The following is a 24,070-nucleotide window of genomic DNA, read 5'->3' on the forward strand; positions in this document are numbered from 1 at the left end:
CAACATGGACAAGGAGGGCTTCTTTTCAAGGCTCTGTGACTCAACCTTTGGTGAACCTCATATGCATATCATACATAACACAAGATATTTTGAGAGAATGCTGAACATCAATATCTGCAACTATTTGTCCAGGCGACTCAATACCAGGATACAGTATTTATTGGTCGGGAAATGAGAATAATGCAGGTTTCATTACACTCAAACACGACAATGCACTGGCATTTCAAACAGGAAATATACTTAATTGAATGACACGAATGGAAGGTGAAAATATTACCATAACCTGTCACAATAAAGCACTGGGACAAATCTTACTTTCTCCTCTACACAAGACCCGCACCACCTACCTCAGGAACAGTGCTGACAATCATCTGAATTTGATGAATAAGGGAAAAGAACTCTCCTGTAATATTTAGGCTAACTTCACAGACACACAGCAGTTGCAGGGAAACCTGGGCCAACTCAGTTTTCCAAAAGTGAGGATGGCGAAGGAAGGCCAGCGATAATGCCTTCAGAAAATTTGCAGCTTCCGTAACATGCACCAAACTGGTCACCTGGTGAAATAGAGCAGAAATTTTGACATTGGTACAGCACAATCATCCTAGCTGCACACATTTCATCTTTGCAATGTGCTTCATTGAAAACCAGACTCGTACTCTGAGATTTCAGTTTTTAATATGGGTGGCATTAAAAGTCCAATAGAAAATCCAGCTGGTGCATTAATGAAATGCAGAGAGAAGTTTAAGCACAGATGTACCAAAAGAAACAGTCTTCTAATACAGTTGGTGCCTCATCAACTGCTCAAATTGATTTTTTACACAAATGTTTTGACTTGCAACACCTGCTGAGCTGACAAATCTAGTAGTTGCTTTGTGAATGGGAAGAAACTGCAAAAAAAGGCCAGAAATTGCGATAAAACAACAAATTCTACCTTCTGTTGGCACAAAGACCAAAAACCATCCCATTGTCAGAAGATCTCCTAATACTAGAAGATCAATTTTGCTTTTCCTCTCAAACTCTTTGTTGAGAGATAAATCAAAAGAAAGGTAAATTTGACAAATATTTGGAATCTTCCGCTTCTAGAATTTCCCATAATACTCCACAGCTAATTAATTATTTTGACTGGCAAACACACCAAATAATTGGTAGAGTTCAGTCCCATAAATCGCAGAGAAAGAATTAATCTAAAGAAAATTATCTGTACAAATATTGGACATAGAGTCCAGACAAGATATAAAGCTTTTCCCTGATAATCTTGTAATGCTACTGTGATCCTATGTATCTGAAGAACAAATATTGTGATTTAATACATCAGAAAGCTGGCGTCTCCAGCAACATAGTGGTCCCTAAACTCAGACTAGGGTCTTGAACTTATGGCATTCTGTTTTTAGAAGCTTCAGCACAGGAAGAGAGGACAGATGAAGAGAACAGAAACAGAATGGTGGGGCATGAAAACAAGGGAGAAGGAGAAAGAATAGAATGAGTGAGCAATCAAAGGGAGGACAAAGAAATGAAGAACAAGGGGAATCAGGAAGGACTAAATAGGAAAAGAAACATGAACCAGAAACAATTACAATAAGAAAGTGGAAATAACAAAATGGTTAGGATGAACTAAAGAAAAAAGCAAAGCGGGAGAAAACATGGAATGTGAATGAACATGCTAGGCTGAAAATAACAATAGAGTGTTAATTATGTGATAATTGCAAGATCAACATAAAAATCAGCTATAAGAAAAAGAGGCCCAAAAAAGAGAATGAAGTAAAATAAATAAAAGTGGAAGTAGAAAAGAGCAAAGAAAGCAAGAGGATAACAGAAAGAATCAACAGAGCAGAATTTAGCAAGAAAAACTAAAAAAGGAACAACAAATGAAGTTAATTAAAATGCAAAATAAAAGAATAGATAGTGTCATGAATAGAACAGACACACAGTGGTTTTAAAGATATGGAGAAAGATATACAACTGAAACAAAAAGGGCAGACATAGAAAAAGGAAGATAAATACAACAGAGGTAGTTCACTAACTAATGAGAGGTTACTTAGCTTATCATCCTTGTATTAGTACTTCGGAACAGCTACCAAATTAATTTCACTTCCCTGTTTGTTTACAATAATGCTGCAAGCATGTTTTCATACTTGCATGAAGATGGCACCGATAACTGGTGCCGCTTTGTGTATAGCTACGATAGTAATTATCAAATATTCCACAGTCACGGCTCTGGGTACTTTAGTAAGCAGCATTGTTATTAAAAGTTTAAAAAACTAAAAATGTATTTGGTTTATTACCAGACTTAAATGAATATATGCTGCTGATGGGAGGTGACTTCAACTGTTGTTTAAACCCTTTGATTGACAAGAGTTCAACCAATCAGCAGCTTCCGAGTCGTTCCGCAACGCTTATTAATTTCTTTTTAATTGATTATGGTTTGTTAGAAATCTGGAGAAATTTACATCCTAATGACAGAGATTATTCTTTTTATTCACATGTTCATAATAAATATTCGAGAATTGATTATTTTATAGCTGATTTCTGATTTTTGTCCAAAGTCCAGAAATGTGAATATGATGCTATTGCAGTCTCGGATCATGCGCCTTTAAGCTTAACTTTTGAGTTAAATGATGTTAGTAATGTAAACTTGCCTTGGCACTTCCCAGAAAATTTATTACAAAGTTCAAACTTTGTTAAATTTATAGAGATTCAGATAAAAGATTTCTTTCTTTTTAATAATACGGGAGATGCCTCGTAATTGATTATATGGGATACACTCAAAGCATATTTGTGAGGTCAGATAATATCTTATTTGGCTAAACTCAAGAAACAGACAAAAATAGAGTTAGATAGAATATCCAAACTAATTAAAGGTCTGGATAATACTTATGCCGTTTCTCCTAATGTTGATTTATTTAAACAAAGGGTTGAACTTCAATCACAATGCAATTTACTATTAACTTATCCTATTGAAAGAAATTTGCTTAAATTAAAAAGTTAATTTTATATGTTTGGAGATAAAAGTATCTCAACATGCTAAGATATCTTAGCATCTCAACTCAAAGCAGTAAGAGCTAAAAGACAAATTTTTAAAATTCTTAAGGGAGATGGTAGTTTAGCTTGTAATTATGAAGATATTAATAACATTTTTCAAGACTATTACAGTGAACTCTATAAATCTCAGTTTCCAGCTGACTCTTCTAATATGCATTCCTTTTTACAAAAGATTGATTTTCCTAGAATATCTGTTGAAGATCAGCAAATTCTTGATGCTCTTTTTACTGAAAGAGAAATTCAGGAAGTTATTCTTTCAATGCAATCTGTTAAAGCTCCTGGATTGGATGGTTTTACTGTAGGATTTTATAAAAAAATTTGAACATTTGCTTACTCCTTATATGTTGGAAATGCTTAAAGATTTTTTTCTGTTAGTAGAGTTACCTTCCACATTTTATGAAGCTTCTATTTCTTTAATTTTTAAGAAAGATAAAGACCCTACTGATTGTGCTTCATATAGCCCTATTTCATTATTAAATGTGGATGCCAAAATACTTTCAAAAATAATGGCTAATCGGATGGAGAATATACTAGCTAAGATTATTTTTCAGGATCAAACGGGTTTTATAAAAGGCCGTTATTCTTTTTCTAACACTCAGAGGTTGTTAAATATTATATACTCATCCCTCTCTAAAACTCCCCAATGTGTTGTTTCTCTAGATGCTGAAAAGGCATTTGACAGAGTTGAATGGAAATATCTATTTAAAGTTTTAGAGAAATTTAGCTTTGGTACTAATTTTAATAAATGGATTAGATTGATATATAAAAACCGAATTGCCACTATTATCACTAATAACTGTAGATCCCCCTTTTTCCAACTTTCCCAGGGTACGAGAAAAGGATGTCCATTAAGTCCTCTGTTATTTAACTTGATGTTGGAACCCTTGTCTACTGCACTTCGTGAAGCTAAAAATATTCAAGGAATTTCTATAAATGGGACTATTCATAAGATCTCCCTTTATGCGGATGATCTTTTGGTTTATGTTTTGAATCCCGAAGAATCTATTCCTAGCTTATTGAAATTATTAAATGAATTTGGATTGTTTCGGGATATAAATTAAACCGCTTCTATATATGATGATATTCCTCTAAAAGTTACGGATTCTTTTAAATATTTAGATATTATCATCACAGAAAATTATGGAGACCTTCATATAGCTAATTTAGTTCTCTTCGTGGATTTTATGAAACAATTTTTTTCTAGATGGAATCCACTTACACTTCCGTTAGCAGGTCGAATTCATGCAGTTAAAATGATGATCTTACCAAAATTTTTATATGTATTTCAAAATATTCCTATTTTTCTAACTAAGAAGTTTTTTTTGATCAGGTTGACTCTATTATTTCATCTTTTGTTTGGAATAATAAAAGACCAAGAATTGGAAAATGTCATTTACAAAAATTAAAAAGGATGGAGGTCTTACTTTGCCTAATTTAAGAATGTATTATTGGGCAGTTAATATACGTTATGCGTGTTCTTGGTTATATTGGACCAATAAAAAGGAACGACCATCTTGGGTTGATTTGGAATTGAAAATTATGAAACAATTTCATTTAACTTCGTTATCAGGAACTCCTTTACCTGTACAATTAGCTAAAATTTCTATTCTACATATAAATCCTATGATTAATCAATCATTATGAATCTGGTACCAGTTTCATTAATCTTAAAAAATTTAACCTTTTTAGTTTAGTTTATCGAAACTATTTATTTAAACCTTCACTTAGTGATCCTACCTTTTCTCTTTGGAGGAATAAAAGAATTTTTTCCTTTATGGACTTGTTTCAAGAAGGTCGATTGATGTCCTTTGAGAAATTAGTAACTATATACAGTACTCTCTCTCATATTCACATATTTTGCAATATTTGCAGGTCAGACATTTCTTACAAGAATATTTAAGTAATTTTCCATATATTTAAGACTTTGACCTGTTAGATATTATTTTAAAAATGAACCCTTTAGTGAAAGGTTTTATTGGGAAAATTTATAATTTACTATTACAACAGGATAAATATCCTTTACTTAAGATTAAGCAAGATTGGGGAGGAGAGCTTAACATGACCTTGATAACAGAGGATTGGTTGCGAATTTTGAAGTTGGTTAACTCTTCTTCGATTTGTGCCAGTCATTGTCTAATTCAATTTAAAATTGTACATCGTTATTATTTGACAAAGGAGAGATTGTCTAAAATATTTCCTAATGTAAATAGTCAGTGTGATAGATGCAAAACTGAGATAGCTACATTGACACAAATGTTTTGGTCGTGTTCTGTATTGAAACAATTTTGGAAATCTATTTTTTCTACAATTTCTAAAGCTTTAAAAATCAATTTACAACCTAATAAATGGACAGTTTTGTTTGGTATAATTCCTCAACATATTCACGGTATTTCTATATCAAATTGCATGTCACATTATTGGCTAGAAGGGCTATTTTATTAAAATGGAAAGATGCTTCTGCTCCCACTTTGATACAATGGTTCTCTCAGGTGATGTTATGTCTTAGTTTGGAAAAAATCAGAAGTCAAACTTTTGATCCTAGATTTGACTTCAAGTAAAGGTGGGGCTCTTTTTCCCGTTACTATCATTTGATTTGAGTTAATTAAGATGGTCCTCTTCTGATTCTTGGGTAAATGGATTTGGTTGGCGGTTTGATGTCTTTTTTTTTTATGGAAGCTTGTATGGCGTATAGCTCCGGGTTTGTGCTCCAAATGGGGTTTTTTTTCCCTTTTTTTTTTAAGTTATTAGGGGTTTTTTCTGTTTTAGTTAGTAGGGGTTCTTTTATTCTTTCTTTCTTTTTTCCAAAAAAAAGCTTTAACACTTTGTTTTTTGATTATTATTGATATGCTGTTCAACCTGGTTGATAGTTTAACTCTTATTCTACATATGGATATGTTGTCTTGATTATTTTGATGTATTTTTCTCTGTTGTTGATTTTCAATAATAATTAATAAAAAAGTTTAGGAAAAAAAAACTATCAGTACTCTGAATCAACAGATCCTGGACTGCAGACTCAGGTCACGAGTGCAATTCCCCTTTAACAAAACACAAGTCAGGATGGCACACTGATTTATAGGTATGACTGAAACGTCAAGGCCTTAGACTCCCACTCTCGACTATACTGTAGAGAATGTAGTCTCTGGAAAATAACGAAGTTCCCTGAGCAAGAATGCTGTACAGAGGAACGTAACTGACTGTTGTGTGCTTTGCTTTACAGAAACGTGGCTGTGTCCCACCGTTTCGGACACAGAACTTCAGCCCATTGGCATCGCCATTCTCCACAAAGACAGCACAGGTCAGTCTTTTAAAGGTAGAGGTGGTGAAGTATGCTATATGATTAACTCATCATGATGCACAATGTGACAGTTCTCAGCCCTGCTCACCCAACCTGGAACACCTAGCAGTCGAATGTCGTTCTTTTTCTAAACTGGCAAAGGAGTTTTCCACGATCCCCTTGGTAACGGTATAAATTCCACCTCAGACCAACATCAGGCAGGCACTGAAGGAGCTAACCACTGCAGGCACTGGCACCCTGTCGCACTCTACTCAATAATAAGCAAATGCTTTGTGAGGCTGGTCAAGGACTAAATCTGCAGCCTGCTACCACCCACACTGGACCCCCTAGAATTTGCCTACCGACACAACCAATTGACAGATGACACAATAGCCACAGCTCTACACACTGTCCTTACACACCTGGAGAAGAGGGATGCTTATGTGAGAAGGCTGTTCTTGGACTACAGCTCACCATTCAACACCATAATTCCCTCCAGGCTTGACAAGAAGCTCAGAGTCCTCGGCCTTCACCCTGCCTTGTGTAGCTAGATCCCGGAATTCCTGTCAGACCGCCAGCAGGTGGTAAAAGTGGGCTCCTTTACCTCTGCCTCTCTGACCCTCAACACAGGTGCCCCTCAGGGCTGTGTACTAAGTCCCCTACTTTACTCTCTGTACACCCATGACCGTGTCGCCATCCACAGCTCCAATCTGCTAATTAGATTTGCAAATGATACTACATTGATTGGCCTTATCTCAAATAATAATGAGGCAACCTACAGAGAAGAAGTTATCACCCTGACACAGTGGTAACAAGAAAACAACTTCTCCCTCAATGTCGCAAAAACAAAGGAGCTAGTTGTGGACTACAGGAGGAATAGAGACAGGCCCACCCCTAATGACATCAATGGATCTGGGGTTAAGAGAGTGAACAGCTTTAAGTTCCTCAGAATACACATCACCAAGGACCTCGCGTGGTCTGTACATACTGGCTGTGTGGTGAAAAAAGCACAACAGCACACCTTTCACCTCACACGGTTGAAGAAATTTGGCATGAGTCACCAAATCCTAAGGACTTTCTACAAGGGCACAAGTGAGAGCATCCTGACTGGCTTTATCACTGCCTGGTAAGGGATCTGTACATCCTTCAATTTCAGGACTCTGCAGAGAGTGGTGCGGACAGCCCAGCACATCTGTAGATGTGAACTTCCCACTATACAGTGACAGGTGCATAAAAAGGGCCCAAAGGATCATTGGGGATCCAAGTCACCCCAACCACAAACTGCTCCAGCTGCTACCATCCAAGAATGGGCACCACAGCATTAAAGCCAGGACCAACAGGCTCCAGGACAGCTTCTTCCACCGGGCCATCAGACTGATTAATTCATGCTGACACAATTGTATTTCTAAACTATACTGACTGTTCTATTGTACGTACTATTTATTACAAATTACTATAAATTGCACATTCAGACAGAGACATAACAAAGCTTTTACTCCTCGAGTATGTGAAGGATATAAGAAATAAAGTCAATTCAAAACAGTGCACCTGATTTTTTCCCTAACGTCGTAAGGGATTTAAACCAGCCCGTTTGAAGAAGCTTCTGAAGAGCTACCACCCACATATCACCGTGGAACTAAAAAAACACAACACACTTGCCTGCTGTTATACCACCAAGAACGCTTAGCGTGCTATCCCACACCCAGACTTTGGAATCTCTGATCACCTGGCTATACCTTTATTCCCAGTATACAGGCATAAACTAAAGACTGCAGCATCAGGAGTGAGGACCAAGAAGGTATGATCAAGGGAGGTGGAAGAGTGCTTACAGGACTAATTTGAGTTGAAGGACTGGGCAGCATTCAGGGATTTATCTTTGAATCTGATTGAATACACAAATGCCACCGTCTTCATCAAAAACTCTGTAGAAGTGTGTGCCTTCGAGAACATACCAGACAAACCCAAATCAGTCTGCTGAGGGTTAGGTTTGTAGCATTCAAGACTGGTGATCCAGAACTCAACAAGAAGTCAAGGTACGACCTTCAGAAGGCTATTTTAAGAGTGGAAAAACTATTCCGCTTGAGGTCAGAAAGGGAATCGGATGCACGCCAGCTTTGGCAGGCCATTACTTCTTACAAAGCGAAACCTAACATCATGAATGGCTCTGATACTTCACTTCCAGATGAACTGAATGCTTCTTATGCACGCTTTGAGAGGGAGAATAAAAGGTATACCTCGGCAAATCCCCGTAGCATTTGGTGTCTCTGTCTCAGAGGCCAACGTTAGAACACCTTTCAAGATGGTGTACCTGGTAGGGCTCTGAAAACCTGTGCAAACCAATTGGCGGAAGCATTAAAGGACATCTTCAATCTCTCGCTGCTACAGTCAGTGGATCCCACCTGCTTCAAAAGGGTGACAATCGTAACAGTGCTCAAGAACAGCAGGGTGAGCTACCTCAATGACTATCGCCCAGTGACACTCACATCCACTGTGATGAAGTGTTTTGAGAGTTTAATCATGGCTAGAATCAATTTCTGTTTGAGCAAGGGCCTGGACCGCTGCAATTTGCCTATTGCCACAATATATCTACAGCAGATGCAATCTCGCTGGCGCTCCACTCAGCCTTGGTTCACCTGGACAATAGTAATACTTACATCAGGCTGCTGTTTATTGATTACAGCTCAGCGTTCAACACAATCGTACCCCCAGTTCTAATCAACAAGCTCCCAAACCTGAGCTTCTGTAACTCCCTCTGAAATTGGACCCATGACCACAATCTGTCAGGATCAGAAATAACATTTCCTCGCTGACAATCAACACTGGCACACATCAAGGCTGCATGTTTAGCCCACTGTTCTATTCTTTCTACACCCACGACTGTGTGGCCTAACCAGCTCAAATCCCGCCTATAAATTTGCCAACATGACTATTATTGGCAGAATTCCAGATGGTGATGAGGAGGAATACAGGAGCAAGACAGATCAGCTGGTTGAGTGGTATCGCAACAACAACCTTGCACTCATCATCTGTAAGACAAAGGAAGTGAATATGGACTTCAGGAAGGGGAAATCTAGGGAACACATTCCAGTCCTTATCAAAAGAATCAGCAGAATTCTTTGATGCTGAATTCAAGTTCCTGGGTGTCAATATCTCTGAAGATCTATCCTGGACCCAGCATATTGATGCAATTACAACGAAGGCACAACAGCGGCTGTATTTCAATAGGACTTTGAGAAGACTTGGTATGTCAAACACATTCACAAATTTCTCCATGTTTGGCACTAGCCTCCCTACTATCTAGGACACCTTCAAAAGGTGATGCCTCAAAAAGGTGGCACCCATAATTAAGGACCCCCATCACCCAGGATATAGCCTCTTCCCAATGCTATCATCATGGAGATGGTACAGGAGCCTGAAGACACACACTTATTGCTTCAGGAACAGCTTCTTCCCCTCTGCCATCAGATTTCAGAATGGACAATAAAACCATGAGCACTATTTCACTATTTTTTCCTCCTTTTGCACTATAATTTATGTCTACATTTCTTATTGCAATTCAGTTTTTACATTACTGTGTATTACAATGTACTGCTGCCGCAAAACAACAAAATTCACGACATATGCCAGTGATATTAAGTCTGATTCTGAGTCTGATTCATTGAAAGAGGCCACTTATGGCTTTCCTCTACCCTTACAAGCAGCGCATTTCAGATCCTTGACAGCTTAAAAAGGTTACTTGTTCTTCAGCAAATCAGCTAAAATTGGTGTCCTCTGATTCACCAACCATTTACTCTAGAATGCTTCCCTTATTTAATTTAACCATTTATGAATTTGAGCACCTTTGACAAACATCCCTTTCTCTGCTGCAAGCAATACAATCGAGTTTTTTTTCTATCAAATATTCTACAGCTCTTCTAAAACATGCTGATGACAACCTTCCAGATGAAGTCCAAAATGTGTTCAATTTCAAGGGAACAAATTTCTTCTAGTTAAATATGGAGAATAAGCCCAGAGTTAAAGCTTTCAATCCCTGTCACAGAACCCACTCCTTAGCCAATGAGTCCATTGCTCTTCCTGACACTTTCCAAAACCCAATTATATATTGGAAAACTTCCAATTCCAACCTGAACACAAATTTCAAACCATGTCTTCAGATCAACACTCAGGTCACAAAATCTACCTCCAGAATATTCACCAACTCAACCTCTATCCACAGGCTGTTGAAATCCTCTCCTTTGTCTTTATTAACTCAAACAAACCAATACATTCCAGGCCAAATGTTTTGTTTCATCCTTCATAAATATGAGGTAATTCAAATGCTGCTTTAATGTAAAGTGTCCTCTCTGACTGTGATACGATATGGAGCTGAGTGATCATGATGATATCCAAACTGGGTTTTGCTGAGCAAGTTATCAATGAATAAGTGCCATAGTCCTTCAATTCTGCCATATATCTCTCCTTGCTAATGACTGAAAGTAGATTGCTTAGGTAATGTAAAGCAGGACTAGATTTGTCCTTACATTTTCTGCTCAGGACATAGCTTAGCAAATCTTCACATTCTTGACTATATGCAGGTTTTTAAGATGAACTTGTTTTTGCAATATTTTTTCTACAACTTTTTGATTCCATTGCGAATGAAAATCTGGTTTAAAAACTGGGCTCTGTATGTCATTGACCTCAAAGGATACAAAGATAAAGGGATGGGTAATTAATTTAGCACTACTTGCTGAAGGTAATTGCAAATTTGGCTTTGACATTCACTTACATGGATCTGTCACAGAGGATTAAGATTTTTTTTAAGAGCCTTCTCCATCCATTAGTTATAATTTGATGAGGCAGGACAACATAGCTTTGATCTGATCCCTTTACTGTGTGATTCCTTTGTTGTAACTGGCACTGTCAACTTACTCTAATTCTTATCAACAATATTGTGATTTCCCTCAGCATTTCTTCATTTTGTCCAAATGCAGTATTCTTATGTTCTTTTTATATGGTTCTTAGAACTGAATAACTTAGATAAAGAGCAGTTAATGTCAACCATGGTATTGTGCATCAGGTAGGGATTGCTGTTTTTTTTCCCCAGAAGGACCCAAGTGAAGCAGTTGAGTTTGCAAAGTCGTTTTTTAAATTTATGTCGATTATTACCGACAATGGATTATTCTTCCAATTATTTTTTGTTAACTGTATTTGTCTTCCCCAACTGCTGTTGTTCTGTTTGAACTCATTTTTTGATGCAAAAATTTAATCATTGTGGCACTTCCTCAATTTTAAAATATCATCTCCCTCAGGATGCTGTAAAAAGTACTGATGGACACTTCACCCTTAGAACAAAACATCCTCTTTTCTATGTCAGAACTACAGAAATCAGTTAACAATGTTTTTTTCTGTATATAACCTCTTATCTGAAAGAAACGTTGTTTGCATTAAAAAAAAGATCTTTGTTGGGTATGTTAAATTTCTGTACTATTTGACTAAAAGACATAATCGTTCCTTCATCAAACAAATCTCCTAGATGGAAAATACCCTTAGAAATCCAAAGTTTAATTCAAGAATCCATTATGCCAGACTGAAAATCTGGACTGCCAGTTATTGGAGTGAAGGGTGATATTTTCGCTGCATTGCCCTCAATTTGTTGCACCAACCTCCAAGCCCTGACTGTATTAATTGTTATTGGATTGCAACAATATTCCTTAACTAGTTTCATCTAATTGAGGAAAAGCAAATTTAAGAGAACATTTTGCTTGTGAAGCTTCAATGTCTAGCTAAATTGAGGAGGGGTCCCTGCAAACCCAGTCAACCACACAAGATAAAAAGGAACTTAATCATTATTTTTTGATGTCTGGAAAATCCAGACCCCCTAGACTACTGGGAAGCTGTAACTTGGACATCCCTGCATCCTGAGGGAACGTTTTTGTGGAGACACTGAGCAGCTGGGAAGGGTCTAGGAGGAAGAGCTGGGAGTAGAAATTACAGCTGAAACATGGGAAGACATCTGTGATAATGCAGAGAAAATTTCAGTTTGTAATAGAACTAAAGCATTGCAACTCAAAATTCTGCATAGAGCCTATCTGACTCCAGATTGTCTCTCAAAATTTAAGACGGGGGTTTCTCCAATGTGTTCGAAATGTAAAGTAAATACTGGGACTTTCATCCACTGATTTTGGGCTTGTCCCAATGTTCAGGCATACTGGAGTGATATTTTGGGTGAAATGGAAAAGATTCTGAAGATGGAGCTTGAACTGGACCCAGTGTCTTTTCTCTTAGGCTTACCCAGCAGTCGTATTATTAATGCACATCAGAAAAAACCTTTTAACATCCTGACTTTTTGTGCGAGGAAGAACATTTTACTTTGTTGGATATCCGATAAGGCGCCTGGACTTTTTGGTTGGTGTAAATTAATCATGGAATACATTACTTTGGACTTTATGACATGTATGGTACACTCAAAAACAAACAGTTTTCATAAAACATGGCCCACACTCAACATTACAGGAATAGTTGCTTCCCTTCTCAAACAAGAGAAAATCTGCAGATGCTGGAAATCCAAGCAATAGACACAAAATGCTGGAGGAACTCTGCAGGCCAGGCAGCATCTATGGGAAAAAGCACAGTCAACGTTTCGGGCCGAGATCCTTTGGCAGGACTGAAGAAAAAAAGATGAGGAGTAGATTTAGAAGGTGGGGGAGGGGAGAGGGTAACAGAAGATGATAGGTGAAACCAGGAGGGGGAGGGATTAAGTAAAGAGCTGCGACTTTGTTGTTAATCTATTGTCCAAAGCACAAATCCATCAGGTGTTCACCATTAACAAATCAAATCCGGGATCCACTGCCTATATGTGAACTGTCCAGCAGGAATAGAGAGAGAATTTCATTGCTGTCTTTTTTTCATTATTGTCTTATAGCCATCCTGGCAGAGATGAACTGATTGAACACGGTGTTTAAACCTAAAACTTGTCTGTGTGAAGTAGTACTACCTCAGGCTCCTGTACGTCCTCCTTCACGTAATTTAATGAGAAAAGGGTCTGCGTCCTTCATAATGGATCCTGCTTTCTTGAGGCTCTGTCTTTTAAGATATCCTCAGTGGAGAGCAGGCTTGTGTCTGTTATGGACCTAGCCTAGTCAACAACTTTCTGAGGCCTCTAACAGTGAATGAATTGACATTGACTCAGGTCAAGTGTCCAAAAACTGCATTATCATCATTTGTGTACTATGAGGAAGAAAGGTGGCAAGATTCAGCAAACTTGTATGATGAGACATGCTACAAATTTATTCAGAAAAAGAAAGGAAATACAAGTAAGGTTTAAGAAACTGGATAATGCCTTTGAGGAAGCAGAATAGAACTTAAAAAGGAACTCAGGAGTACTGAAAGCAGCCACCAAGTGTCCTTTGAGAATGGGATTAAACAAAATCTTAAGGTGTTCTCTACATATATTAAAAGCAATTAAAATTGAGGGTAAAACTACTTAAGGACAAAGGAGGGATTTTATGTCTGGAGCAAGAGAAAGTGAGCAAGATACTAAATGAGTACTTCACATCAGTATTCACCAAGGGACATCCCTCTCATCAAGAAAGGGTATGCCAATATTCTAAAACATTTTGATATCAAGGGGTAATATCCAAAGGTGATATCAAAAGGTGTTGGGGCTTTGAAGAATATTAAAGTGGATAAATATTGAGGATTTATGGGATTTATCCCAGGTTGTTACACGAGGCAAGAGAGGAGAGTTCTCTGTGTTCTCTTCAGCCACAAGTGAGATCCCAAAGGACTAGAGAATAACCTATGTCATTCCTCACTTTAAGAAGGACAAAAGAGACAAGCCAGGAAATGATAGATGGGTGACCTTACATTAATGGTAGAGAAGTTACTGTAGGAGATTCATAGGGATAGGATCTACTCACATCTGGAAAAGCATTGACTTTATTAGGGATAGCAGAATGGTTTTGTGCACGGAGAGCCATGCCTCACAAACTTGATTGAGTTATTTAAGGAGGTGACGAAGGTGATTGATAAGGGTAGGGTAGAGGATATTGTATACAGTGTGTAGATGTTAGTAAAGCTTTTAATAAGGAACCTCATGACAGGCTGATCCAGATTAAGGCACATGATATCCAGAGAAATTTCATGAAATGGCTTCAAAATTGGTTTGATCATAAAAGACAGTGTTGTAGTCGTGGAGGGATGTTATTCTGAGGAGAGGCCTGTAACCAGTGTTAAGCAAACCTCAATACTGTGATTAATGTTGTTTGTGATGATTTGGATGAAGGTGTAGATAGGCTGATTAGTAACTTTATAGGCAACACTAAAGTTAATTTGGAGAGGGAGGGAGAGCAGGCAGATGACTTAACATATATTGGTACCAATGATATAGGAAGGAAAAGCAAAGAGGTCCTGAAAAGAGATTTTAGAGAACTAGTTAGAAAGCTAAGAAGCAGGACCTCCAGGGTAGCAATTTCTGGATTGCCTGTGCCATGGTTTGGCAGATGAATGCATGGCTGAGAAGCTGGTGCAGGGGCAGGGCTTCAGGTTCTTGAATCATTGGAACCTATTCTGGGGGAGGTATGACCTGTTCAAAAGTGACAGGTTGCACCTGAACCCAAGGGGGAACCAATATTCTTGCAGGCAGGTTTGTTAGAGCTGTTGGGGAGGGTTTAAACTAATTTGGCAGGGGGTGGAAACCAGAGTGATGGGACTCAGGATAGGACAGATGGTAAAAAAGCTTAAGATAGCTTGCAGTCAGGATGTCAGGAAGGGCAGGCAGTTGATGGGACACAGTCGCAGCTAACGGTGAGTATCAGTACATTAGGGATGCAAAATCAAAAAAGGTAGCTAATATGTTACTGAAGATGTTGTATCTCAATGTGCGGAGTGGAAGAAATAAGGTGGATGATCTTGTTGCACTATTACAGATTGCCAGGTATGATGTTGTGGCCATCACTGAATCATGGCTGAAGAATGGTTGCAGTTGGGAGCTTAATGTCCAAGGTTATATTGGAAAGTAGGCAGGGGGATGGTGTGGCTCTACTGGTAAAAAAAATGGCATCAAATCAGTAGAAAGACATAGGATCTGAAGATGTTGAATCTTTGTGGGTTGAGATAAGAAACTGCAAGGGTAAAAGGACACTGATGGCAGTTATATACAGGCCTCCCAAAAGTGGCTGGGAGGTGGACTACAGATTACAACAGGAAATAGAAAAAGCGTGTCAAAACGGCAATGTTATGATAGTCATGGGAGATTTTAACATGCAGGTCAATTGGGAAAACCAGGTTGGTAATGGATCGCAAGAGAGTGAATTTGTTAAATGTCTAAGAGATGGCTTTTTAGAGCAGTTTGTCATTGAGCCTACTAGGGGATCAGCTATACTGGATTGAGTGTTACGTAATGAAAAGGAGGCAATGAGCGAGCTTAAGGTAAAAGAACCCTTAGGAACCAGTGATCATAATATGATTGAGTTCATCTTTAAAACTGATAGGGAGAAAGTAAAGTCTGACGTAGCAGTATTTCAGTGGAGTAAGGGAAATTACAGAGGTATGAGAGAGGAGTTGGCCAAAGTAAATTGGAAGGAGCTGCCGACAGGAATGACAGCAGAGCAGCAATGGTGTGAGTTTCTGGGAAAAATGAGGAAGGTGCAATTCATGTGTATTCCAAAAATGAAGAAACACTCAATTGGCAAAATAGTACAACTGTGACTGACAAAGCTAATGTAAAATCAAAAGAGAGGGCATACAACAAAGCAAAAATTAGTGGGAAGTGGGAGGATTGGGAAGTTCTTAAAAACCTACAGACAGCAACTAAAAGAATCATCAGAAGGGAAAAGGTGAAATATGAATGCAAGCTAGCAAATAATATCAAAGTGGATAGTAAAAGCTTTTTCAAGTATTTAAAACAATTAAAGGGAGATGAGAGTGGATATAGGACTGCTAGAAAATGAGGCAGGAGAAATAATAATAGGAGACAAGGAGATGGTAGATGAACTAGATGAGTATTTTGCATCAGTCTTCACTGTGGAAACACTAGCAGTGTGCCAGATGTTGCAGTGTGTGAAGGAAGAGAAGTGGGTGCAGTTACTATTACAAGGGAGAAGGTGCTCAAAATGCTGAAAGACCTAATGGTACATTAGTCACCCGGATCAAATAAATGGCGCCTTAGTGTTCTGAAAGAGGTAGCATTAGAAATTGTGGCAGCATTAGCAATGACCTTTCAAAAATCATTGGACTCTGGCATGGTACCAGAGGACTAGAAAATTGCAAATGGCACTCCACTCTTTAAGAAAGGAGGAAGGCAGCAGAAATGAAATTATAGACCAATTAGCCTGACTCAGTGGTTGGGAAGATGTTAGGGTCAATTGTTAATGACAAGGTGCTGGAGTACTTGGTGACATAGGACAAGATAGAACAAAGTCAGCATGGTTTCCCTCAGGGAAAATCCTGCCTGAAGAACCTGTTGGAATTCTTAAAGGAGATTACAAATAGGATAGATAAAGGGGATGCAGTGGATGTTGTATATCCGGACTTTCAGAAGGCCTTTGACAAGGTGCCATACATAAGGCTGCTTACCAAGTTAAGAGCCCGTGGTATTACAGGAAAGTTACTAACATGGTTAGAACACTGGCTGATTCGAAGAAGGCAGCGAGTGGAAATAAAAGGATCCAGTGACGAGTGGTGTTCCGCAGGGGTTGGTTGGTATAGGGACCTCTTCTTTTTATGCTGTATTTAACTTGCTTCAATGATAGAATAGATGGCTTTCTTGCCAAGTTTGCAGATGATACAAAGATTGGTGGAGGGGCAGGTGTGTTGAGGAAACAGGTAGGATGCAGGAGGACTTGGACAGATTAGGAGAATGGGCAAGAAAGTGGCAAATGAATTACAATGTTGGAAAATGCATGATCATGCGCTTTGGTAGTAGAAATAAATGTGTGGACTATTTTCTAAACGGGGAGAAAATACAGGAATCTGCATTCCAAAAATCCTAGGTGCAAAGGGACTTGGGAGTCCTTGTGCACAACACCCTAAAGGTTAACTTTCATGTTGAGTTGGTGGTGAGGAAGGCAAGTGCAATGTTAGCATTCATTTCAAGAGGTCTAGAATACAAGAAGAGGGGTGCAATGCTGAGGCTTTTATAAGGCACTAGTGAGGCCTCACCTTGAGTATTGTATACAGTTTTGGGCTCCTCATCTTTGAAGAGATGTGCTGGCATTAGAGAGGGTCCAGAGGAAGTTGACAAGGATTCCCAGGAGTGAAAGGTTTATCATACAAGGAACTTGTGATAACTCTGGGTCAACACTCGCTGGAATTTATAAGGATGAGTGGGGGGATCTCACTGAAACTTTCCGAATGCTGAAAGGCCTAGACAGAGTAGATGCAGAAAGGATGTTTCCCATGGTGGGAGAGTCTTGGACAAGAGGGCACAGCCTCAGGATAGAGGGGCGTCCATTCAAAACAAAGATGCAGTGAAATTCTTTTTTAGCCAGAGGGTAGTGATTTGTGGAATTTGTTGCCACGTGCAGCTGTGGAAGCGAGGTCATTGGGTGTACTTAAGGCAGAGACTGATAGGTTCTTGTTTGGACATGGCATCAAAGGTTACAGGGAGAAGGCCAGGAACTGGGGTTGTGGAGGATTTTTTTAAAGAAAGGATCAGCCATGACTCAATAGCGAAGCAGACTCAATGGGCCAAATGGCCTAATTCTGCTCCTATGTCTTATGGTCTTCATGGGAGTTGTGGATCGTGAGGAAGGTTATCAAAGAATTCAGTAGGATATAGAGTAATGACAAATGGAATTTAATCCAGATAAGTATGAGGTACTGCATTTTGGAAGATCAAACATAAAAGGAACACATAGTGTATATTGTAAAACCTTTTGCATTACAGAGGGAGCTTGCGGTGCAAAATCAGCAACACAAGTAGGGTAGTATAACACACTTGCCTTCATCAGTCGGGGTGTTGACTACAAGCATAAGGAAGTCATTTTGCAACTGTATTAAACTTTGGTTAGCATATATTTTGAATGTTCTGTCCAGTTCTGATCACCATATAAGAAGGAAATTTAAGCTTTGGAGAGGATACAGAAGAGATTCAGCACTATGAGCCCTCTATTGTTTTCGCAATTGGACATATCTTTACTTGAGGATAGTTATAATTACAACATCTTTGACATTGCTGTTCCATACCCTTCTTCACAGATTTTGACATTCTTAACCACCTGACTGTTCCTTTTTGGTAGAGAAGAATCCTCTTCGCCAGTGGATTTCAGAGCAATTTCTGCCTTCCACTAGAAGGAAATTAACGAGTTATCTGTGGAGGACCATCTGAGAAAACCTACATTTGTGAGATCCTTGAAATCTTCCACATTCAGCTTTTTACTTCTCTTGATGCTGATGCTCTGATGCCATGCCGTTGTAGATATGAGACTGGATTTGGCACCAGTGGTATGGATATCTTTGCAATCCCCTGACTGGACAATAAAATAGTCTCTAAGGTTTCTGTGTCAGACAACCTGCATTTAGCCCTCTGACAGAGAAAGAGGATCGCTATGATAAGAATCTGCTCTGTGCATTTTGTTAACAGAAGGACCTGTTAAGGTTTAGCCTTCTTCCCTCTTAATCACAGTTCATCAGACAGTTGTGAGCCCAAATAGACTCAATCTCATTCACAGCCCCTGGCTGCAGCCTCACACCTAAACACTTCCCCAGTTCCTGGTGCTGCAGGGAGGATCGGTATGTCTCCCAGTTCTGATACAGACCAGGATTCCTTCAAGGTCATGGTAGGAGCTATATTTGAAGCTTCTTAGGTTGTGGCAAATGCACTGATGACAATAGCATATTGGTTTCCATCTTGAGCAAGATGAAGAGTGTAAGACATCAAATAACTCCACAGGGTAGCTACTGAGACGCTGGACAAGTTCATTCTTGATGATGAAAGTCACTTTGAGAAGATCTGCCCTTCTGACTGGCCCTCCAAAACCTATACCTACTGCTTTGTTCTTTAAACTGTCCATTCCCTGCTCCTTCTGTCTCATTCAGTATAACAATTCTAAATAACTGAATTCCTGACCTCTGACAGCAGAGTCTTGCTCAGTTCTGACACTTTTGGACTGTTCCAAGGGTCCTAACAATCCAGGTCCCAAACTCCAATATTTTGGAGTGGAAGTTGCCTGTGTGTGGCTTCTTTTCCCATAGAGAAGATGCTGGACACAGGCTACCATATTCAGCTCAAACTGCAAATATTCTGAGCCAATGGCAACAGGGACTAAGATATAACCGGGCTCTGCGCACGGGAAGTAATGAGTGGTTCGACCTGTAGCCACGGGAGGGACTGGGAACATACTTACATGTGAGGCTGCAGTTTGGAAGCAGGAACATGGGTAGGTTTGGCTGGTGACCAGACTGCTACACACGAGCAGGTGAGTGTACACATGATGGGTAACGCTTACATGTGTATACACCAGAATGTACTCATATAGAAACTCAAAAGGGTCTGTTTCTCTGCTGTACTATTCTATTCTATGACCTTTACGAATTTCGGAAGTTGGCAATATTGACATTCACTGCATACTGCTCACGCATAAAAATACAGGTGTCTCCCGCTTTCCAAACGTTCTCTTTACGACATTTCGCTTTTACGAAAGACCTATATTAGTACCTGTTTTCGTTAACCGAAAGAGGATTTTCACTTTTACGAAAAAAGACACTCGCTTTAAACTTGTGTTTACCCCGAGAAAGACTACCATGACCATGAAGCCTTGCACGGGCAGGTGTGTGCGCATGCGTGACGTGCAAATGCGTGTACATGTGCATGCGTGACGCGCGTGTACGTGCCGGTTTTTTTCAACAAATCGATTTTGGCTCAAACTTCCCGATTCTGTTAAGTGAAACTACACTGTACATACATTATTTCTACTTTATATAGGCTGTGAATCTATCATATCATTCCTGCTTTTACTATATGTTAGTGTTATTTTAGGTTTTATGTGCTATTTAGTAGGTTACTTTTTTGGGTCTGGGAACACTCAAAAAATTTTCCCATATAAATTAATGGTAACTGCTTCTTCATTTTTTGTTAAGTTTTTTGACTTCTCCAGTGTATTCAACACCATCCGCCCTGCTCTGCTGGGGGAGAAGCTGACAGCAATGCAGGTGGATGCTTTCCTGGTGTCATGGATTCTTGATTACCTGACTGACAGACCACAGTACATGTGCTTGCAACACTGTGTGTCCGACAGAGTGATCAGCAGCACTGGGGCTCCACAGGGGACTGTCTTGTCTCCCTTTCTCTTCACCATTTACACCTCAGACTTCAACTACTGCACAGAGTCTTGTCATCTTCAGAAGTTTTCAGATGACTCTGCCATAGTTAGATGCATCAGCAAGGGAGATGAGGCCGAGTACAGGGCTACGGTAGGAAACTGCAGCTTAATGTGAAAAAGACTAAGGAGCTGGTCGTAGACCTGAGGAGAGCTAAGGTACCGGTGACCCCTGTTTCCACCCAGGGGGTCAGTGTGGACATGGTGGAGGATTACAGATATCTGGGGATATGAATTGACAATAAACTGGACTGGTCTAAGGACACTGAGGCTGTCTACAAGAAGGGTCAGAGCCGTCTCTATTTCCTGAGGAGACGGAGGTCCTTTAACATCTGCTGGACGATGCTGAGGATGTTCTACAGGTCTGTGGTGGCCAGTGCAATTGTGTTTGCTGTTGTGTGCTGGGGCAGCAGGCTGAGGGTAGCAGACACCAACAGAATCAACAGACTCATCCGTAAGGCCAGTGATGTTGTGGGGATGGAACTGGACTCTCTGACGATGGTGTCTGAAAAGAGGATGCTGTCCAAGTTGCATGCCATCTTGGACAATGTCTCCCATCCACTACATAATGTGCTGGTTGGGCACAGGAGTACATTCAGCCAGAGACTCATTCCACCGAGATGCAACACAGAGCATCATAGGAAGTCATTCCTGCCTGTGGCCATCAAACTTCACAACTCCTCCCTTGGAGGATCAGACACCCTGAGCCAATAGGCCGGTCCTGGACTTACTTCCTGGCATAATTTACATATTACTATTTAATGATTTATGGTTCTATTACTACTTATTATTTATGGTGCAACTGTAAGGAAAACCAATTTCCCCCGGGATCAATAAAGTATGACTATGACTTTACGCCATTTCGGCTTACAAATGGTTTCATAGGAATGCTTTACATTCGGATAGCGGGGGAAAACCTGTAGTACGAGAATTTTACTGAACTTCCTAAATTGTGTGAATAATCTGCCTATTGCTTTGGAAATGCTTCTTCAGAATACAGTATTTCATTTAATTAATTTACAGCAACTGTGTGATTTTGTCAACCCCAAAAGGCATGCTGCAGCTGTGTCGAGCCAATGCTTTATTCAACCTCTGGAATTATTTCATATTCTTACCTGCAAGTGCGGAACCAAGTCAAGGAAGAGCCGGGGCAGCTGCTGAGCAAACAGATTGGGTGCATCCTTTTCCTCGTTAGATTGAGACTGAAGTACAACCTGAAGAAGACTAAGTCGAAGCTCAGCGTTCTCTCGCAGGCAATGTGGTTCACAATACAGATACTTGAAAAATGGTGTCATCATAAGCACAGTGGATGGCTTTAGCCTTTAAAAAAATTCACAAAAAATGTGCAAGTTTAATATCATGTTAAACAGATGGATAAGCAAATTAAATCGGAGATTATTTTCGTTTGCCTTTATTAGTTTGGAATTTTAATCTAGTCCCATATTTTTTCTTCTAAGAAACAACAGCTGTTCTGTTGCCATATCATATCATTAGTCGAGACAGACCAGAAGTCAAAGAAGAGGAGTAGTATTGAGGCAGGCTCACAATAATGCAAGACTCTTCATGGCAGGCAGCTGTCAACACTCAAGACTTCACCAGCAAAGAGAAGGTCATGATTAAAAGTTCAGGCGGGAATGAATCAGTTGCTTGTACACCAATAGACCATAAAACACAGAAGCAGAATTAGGCTATTTGGCCCATTGAGTCTGCTCTGCCATTCCATCATGGTTGATTCATTAGCCCTCTCATCCACATTATCATGCCTTCTCCCTGTAACTTCAGATGGCGGTACTGAAGGTGAGTGACAGCTTAATGGTAGTTCGAAAGGCAAGGAAATTTGAGTAAAGTATTATTAATAACACCTTTTCTTAAGTAAATTGTTTACCTGATTCCAAATAGCTTTTGTAGAAGGCATTACTCTCGAGGTTCACATACTTTTTTGAACAAATACATGTAACCATTGGATCATTTATCTCAATAAATAAATGAACAAGTATAATTGTGTTATTTATTTAATTGGGTTCTCTTTATCTAGTCTTAGGGCCTATGTGAAGATCTGATCACATATTAGGTAAAAAAAAATTATGCAGAAATAGAGAAAACCCTACAGAGCACAAACTTTCCAGCACCACTGTGCATTCTGGAAACTGGCATTATAGCAGAACCCTCTCTACTTATATGACAGTCATTAAAATATGTTATGATTAACTTGCACAATAAATACTGTGATAGGATCAACACTGAAAAATAAATTTACTTTTGATAAAAGATATTTATTACTGATGTAACATTTTTACCTTTCTGGAGGCTGTTGAAAAATAGATGATATCTGCTGAAGGAGAAATGGCCAGCTATCAGGTCTGTTTTCCAATACAACAATATATGGATGTGGAGGGTTCCTAAAACAAATCAAAGTACGTAACAGAAATGATACTGCACAACTCAAGTCTACACTAATAACACCTTTTTTGAAATACATCAATAAACTTGTACCAATCATTCATTAAATTATAAGCAAATATATCAAATAAATACAACATACCAACTCCAGTTGATTAGTTTACTGATTGCATCGTATTAAGAATGCCTCCATTTATAATGCATTAAACCACCTGCTCCCAGATTGCTGGCCAGTTTTTCCAAGACCAGCATGGCCCTAGAAATGAGTAACACCAGAGGTCTGGCTCCTAGTTCATCGGCATGACTCAGCACACTGTAGAGTCAGTCCCAAAACAAGTAGCCATTTAGACTCAGAACAGCTCAGACAACTAATAAAGCCCCATACCAACCAGACTACCAGCTGTCAATGAAGTGGAATATTTGCAAATGTCTGATATTAAAAAATACCCCACACCTAAAGACATAAAACTAAAAAGTATTTATATTCTTTGCTTTTATTTAATAAGTCAAAATAGACAAAAACACACGCACTTCTATAACCAATGAATGTAACCATTGCAGATGTACTCAATGCAGATCTACTTACTGTATATGCCTCCCTCTATTGCTTTCAATAGGGCTGCCCTCTTTGCACCAGATTTAACCAGGCACGGTTTCAGGAGACAGATTTATCAATTTTGAATTTTGAAATCTGAAATCTGTGCTCCAATGCAAGTCAATCAATGCAGTACAGGTTTCCGCTGCCATCTGAAGGTACAGCGTTCCTATGAAACGGTTCGTAAGCCGAAATGACGTAAAGCGAAGAAGCAGTTACCATTTATTTATATGGGAAAACTTTCAGCGTTCGCAGACCCAAAAATAACCTGCCAAATCATGCCAAATAACACATATAACCTAAAATAACAGTAACATCTAGTAAAAGCAGGAATGATGTGTAGAAATACTTTTCCACAATCATTACTGAACTGTTCTCCATAGCGAAAATCTCATACAAGCGCTGTCGGCAGAAAATCTCACGCAAGCACCGTTGGCAAAAACACGGCGCAAGCGCTCTCCAGCA

At 39.2% G+C, this 24,070-nt stretch overlaps 1 protein-coding gene across 6 annotated transcripts in view; it reads right to left on the minus strand.

Moving 5' to 3' along the window:
* The window catches only part of focad (focadhesin), a 245,615-nt gene that overhangs the window by 149,924 nt on the left and 71,621 nt on the right, over positions 1 to 24,070 (minus strand). For all 6 annotated transcript variants that reach the window (XM_072281789.1, XM_072281784.1, XM_072281787.1 and 3 more), the window contains 3 exons: positions 22,908 to 23,009; positions 21,726 to 21,930; positions 348 to 554 (listed from right to left, as the gene is read on the minus strand). In XM_072281789.1, coding sequence (XP_072137890.1) covers positions 348 to 554; positions 21,726 to 21,930; positions 22,908 to 23,009 — 514 coding nt within the window. The remainder of the gene's footprint in view (positions 1 to 347; positions 555 to 21,725; positions 21,931 to 22,907; positions 23,010 to 24,070) is intronic.

The sequence above is a fragment of the Mobula birostris genome, chromosome 17, assembly GCF_030028105.1.
Source record: "Mobula birostris isolate sMobBir1 chromosome 17, sMobBir1.hap1, whole genome shotgun sequence".
NCBI classification, from domain to species: domain Eukaryota; kingdom Metazoa; phylum Chordata; class Chondrichthyes; order Myliobatiformes; family Myliobatidae; genus Mobula; species Mobula birostris.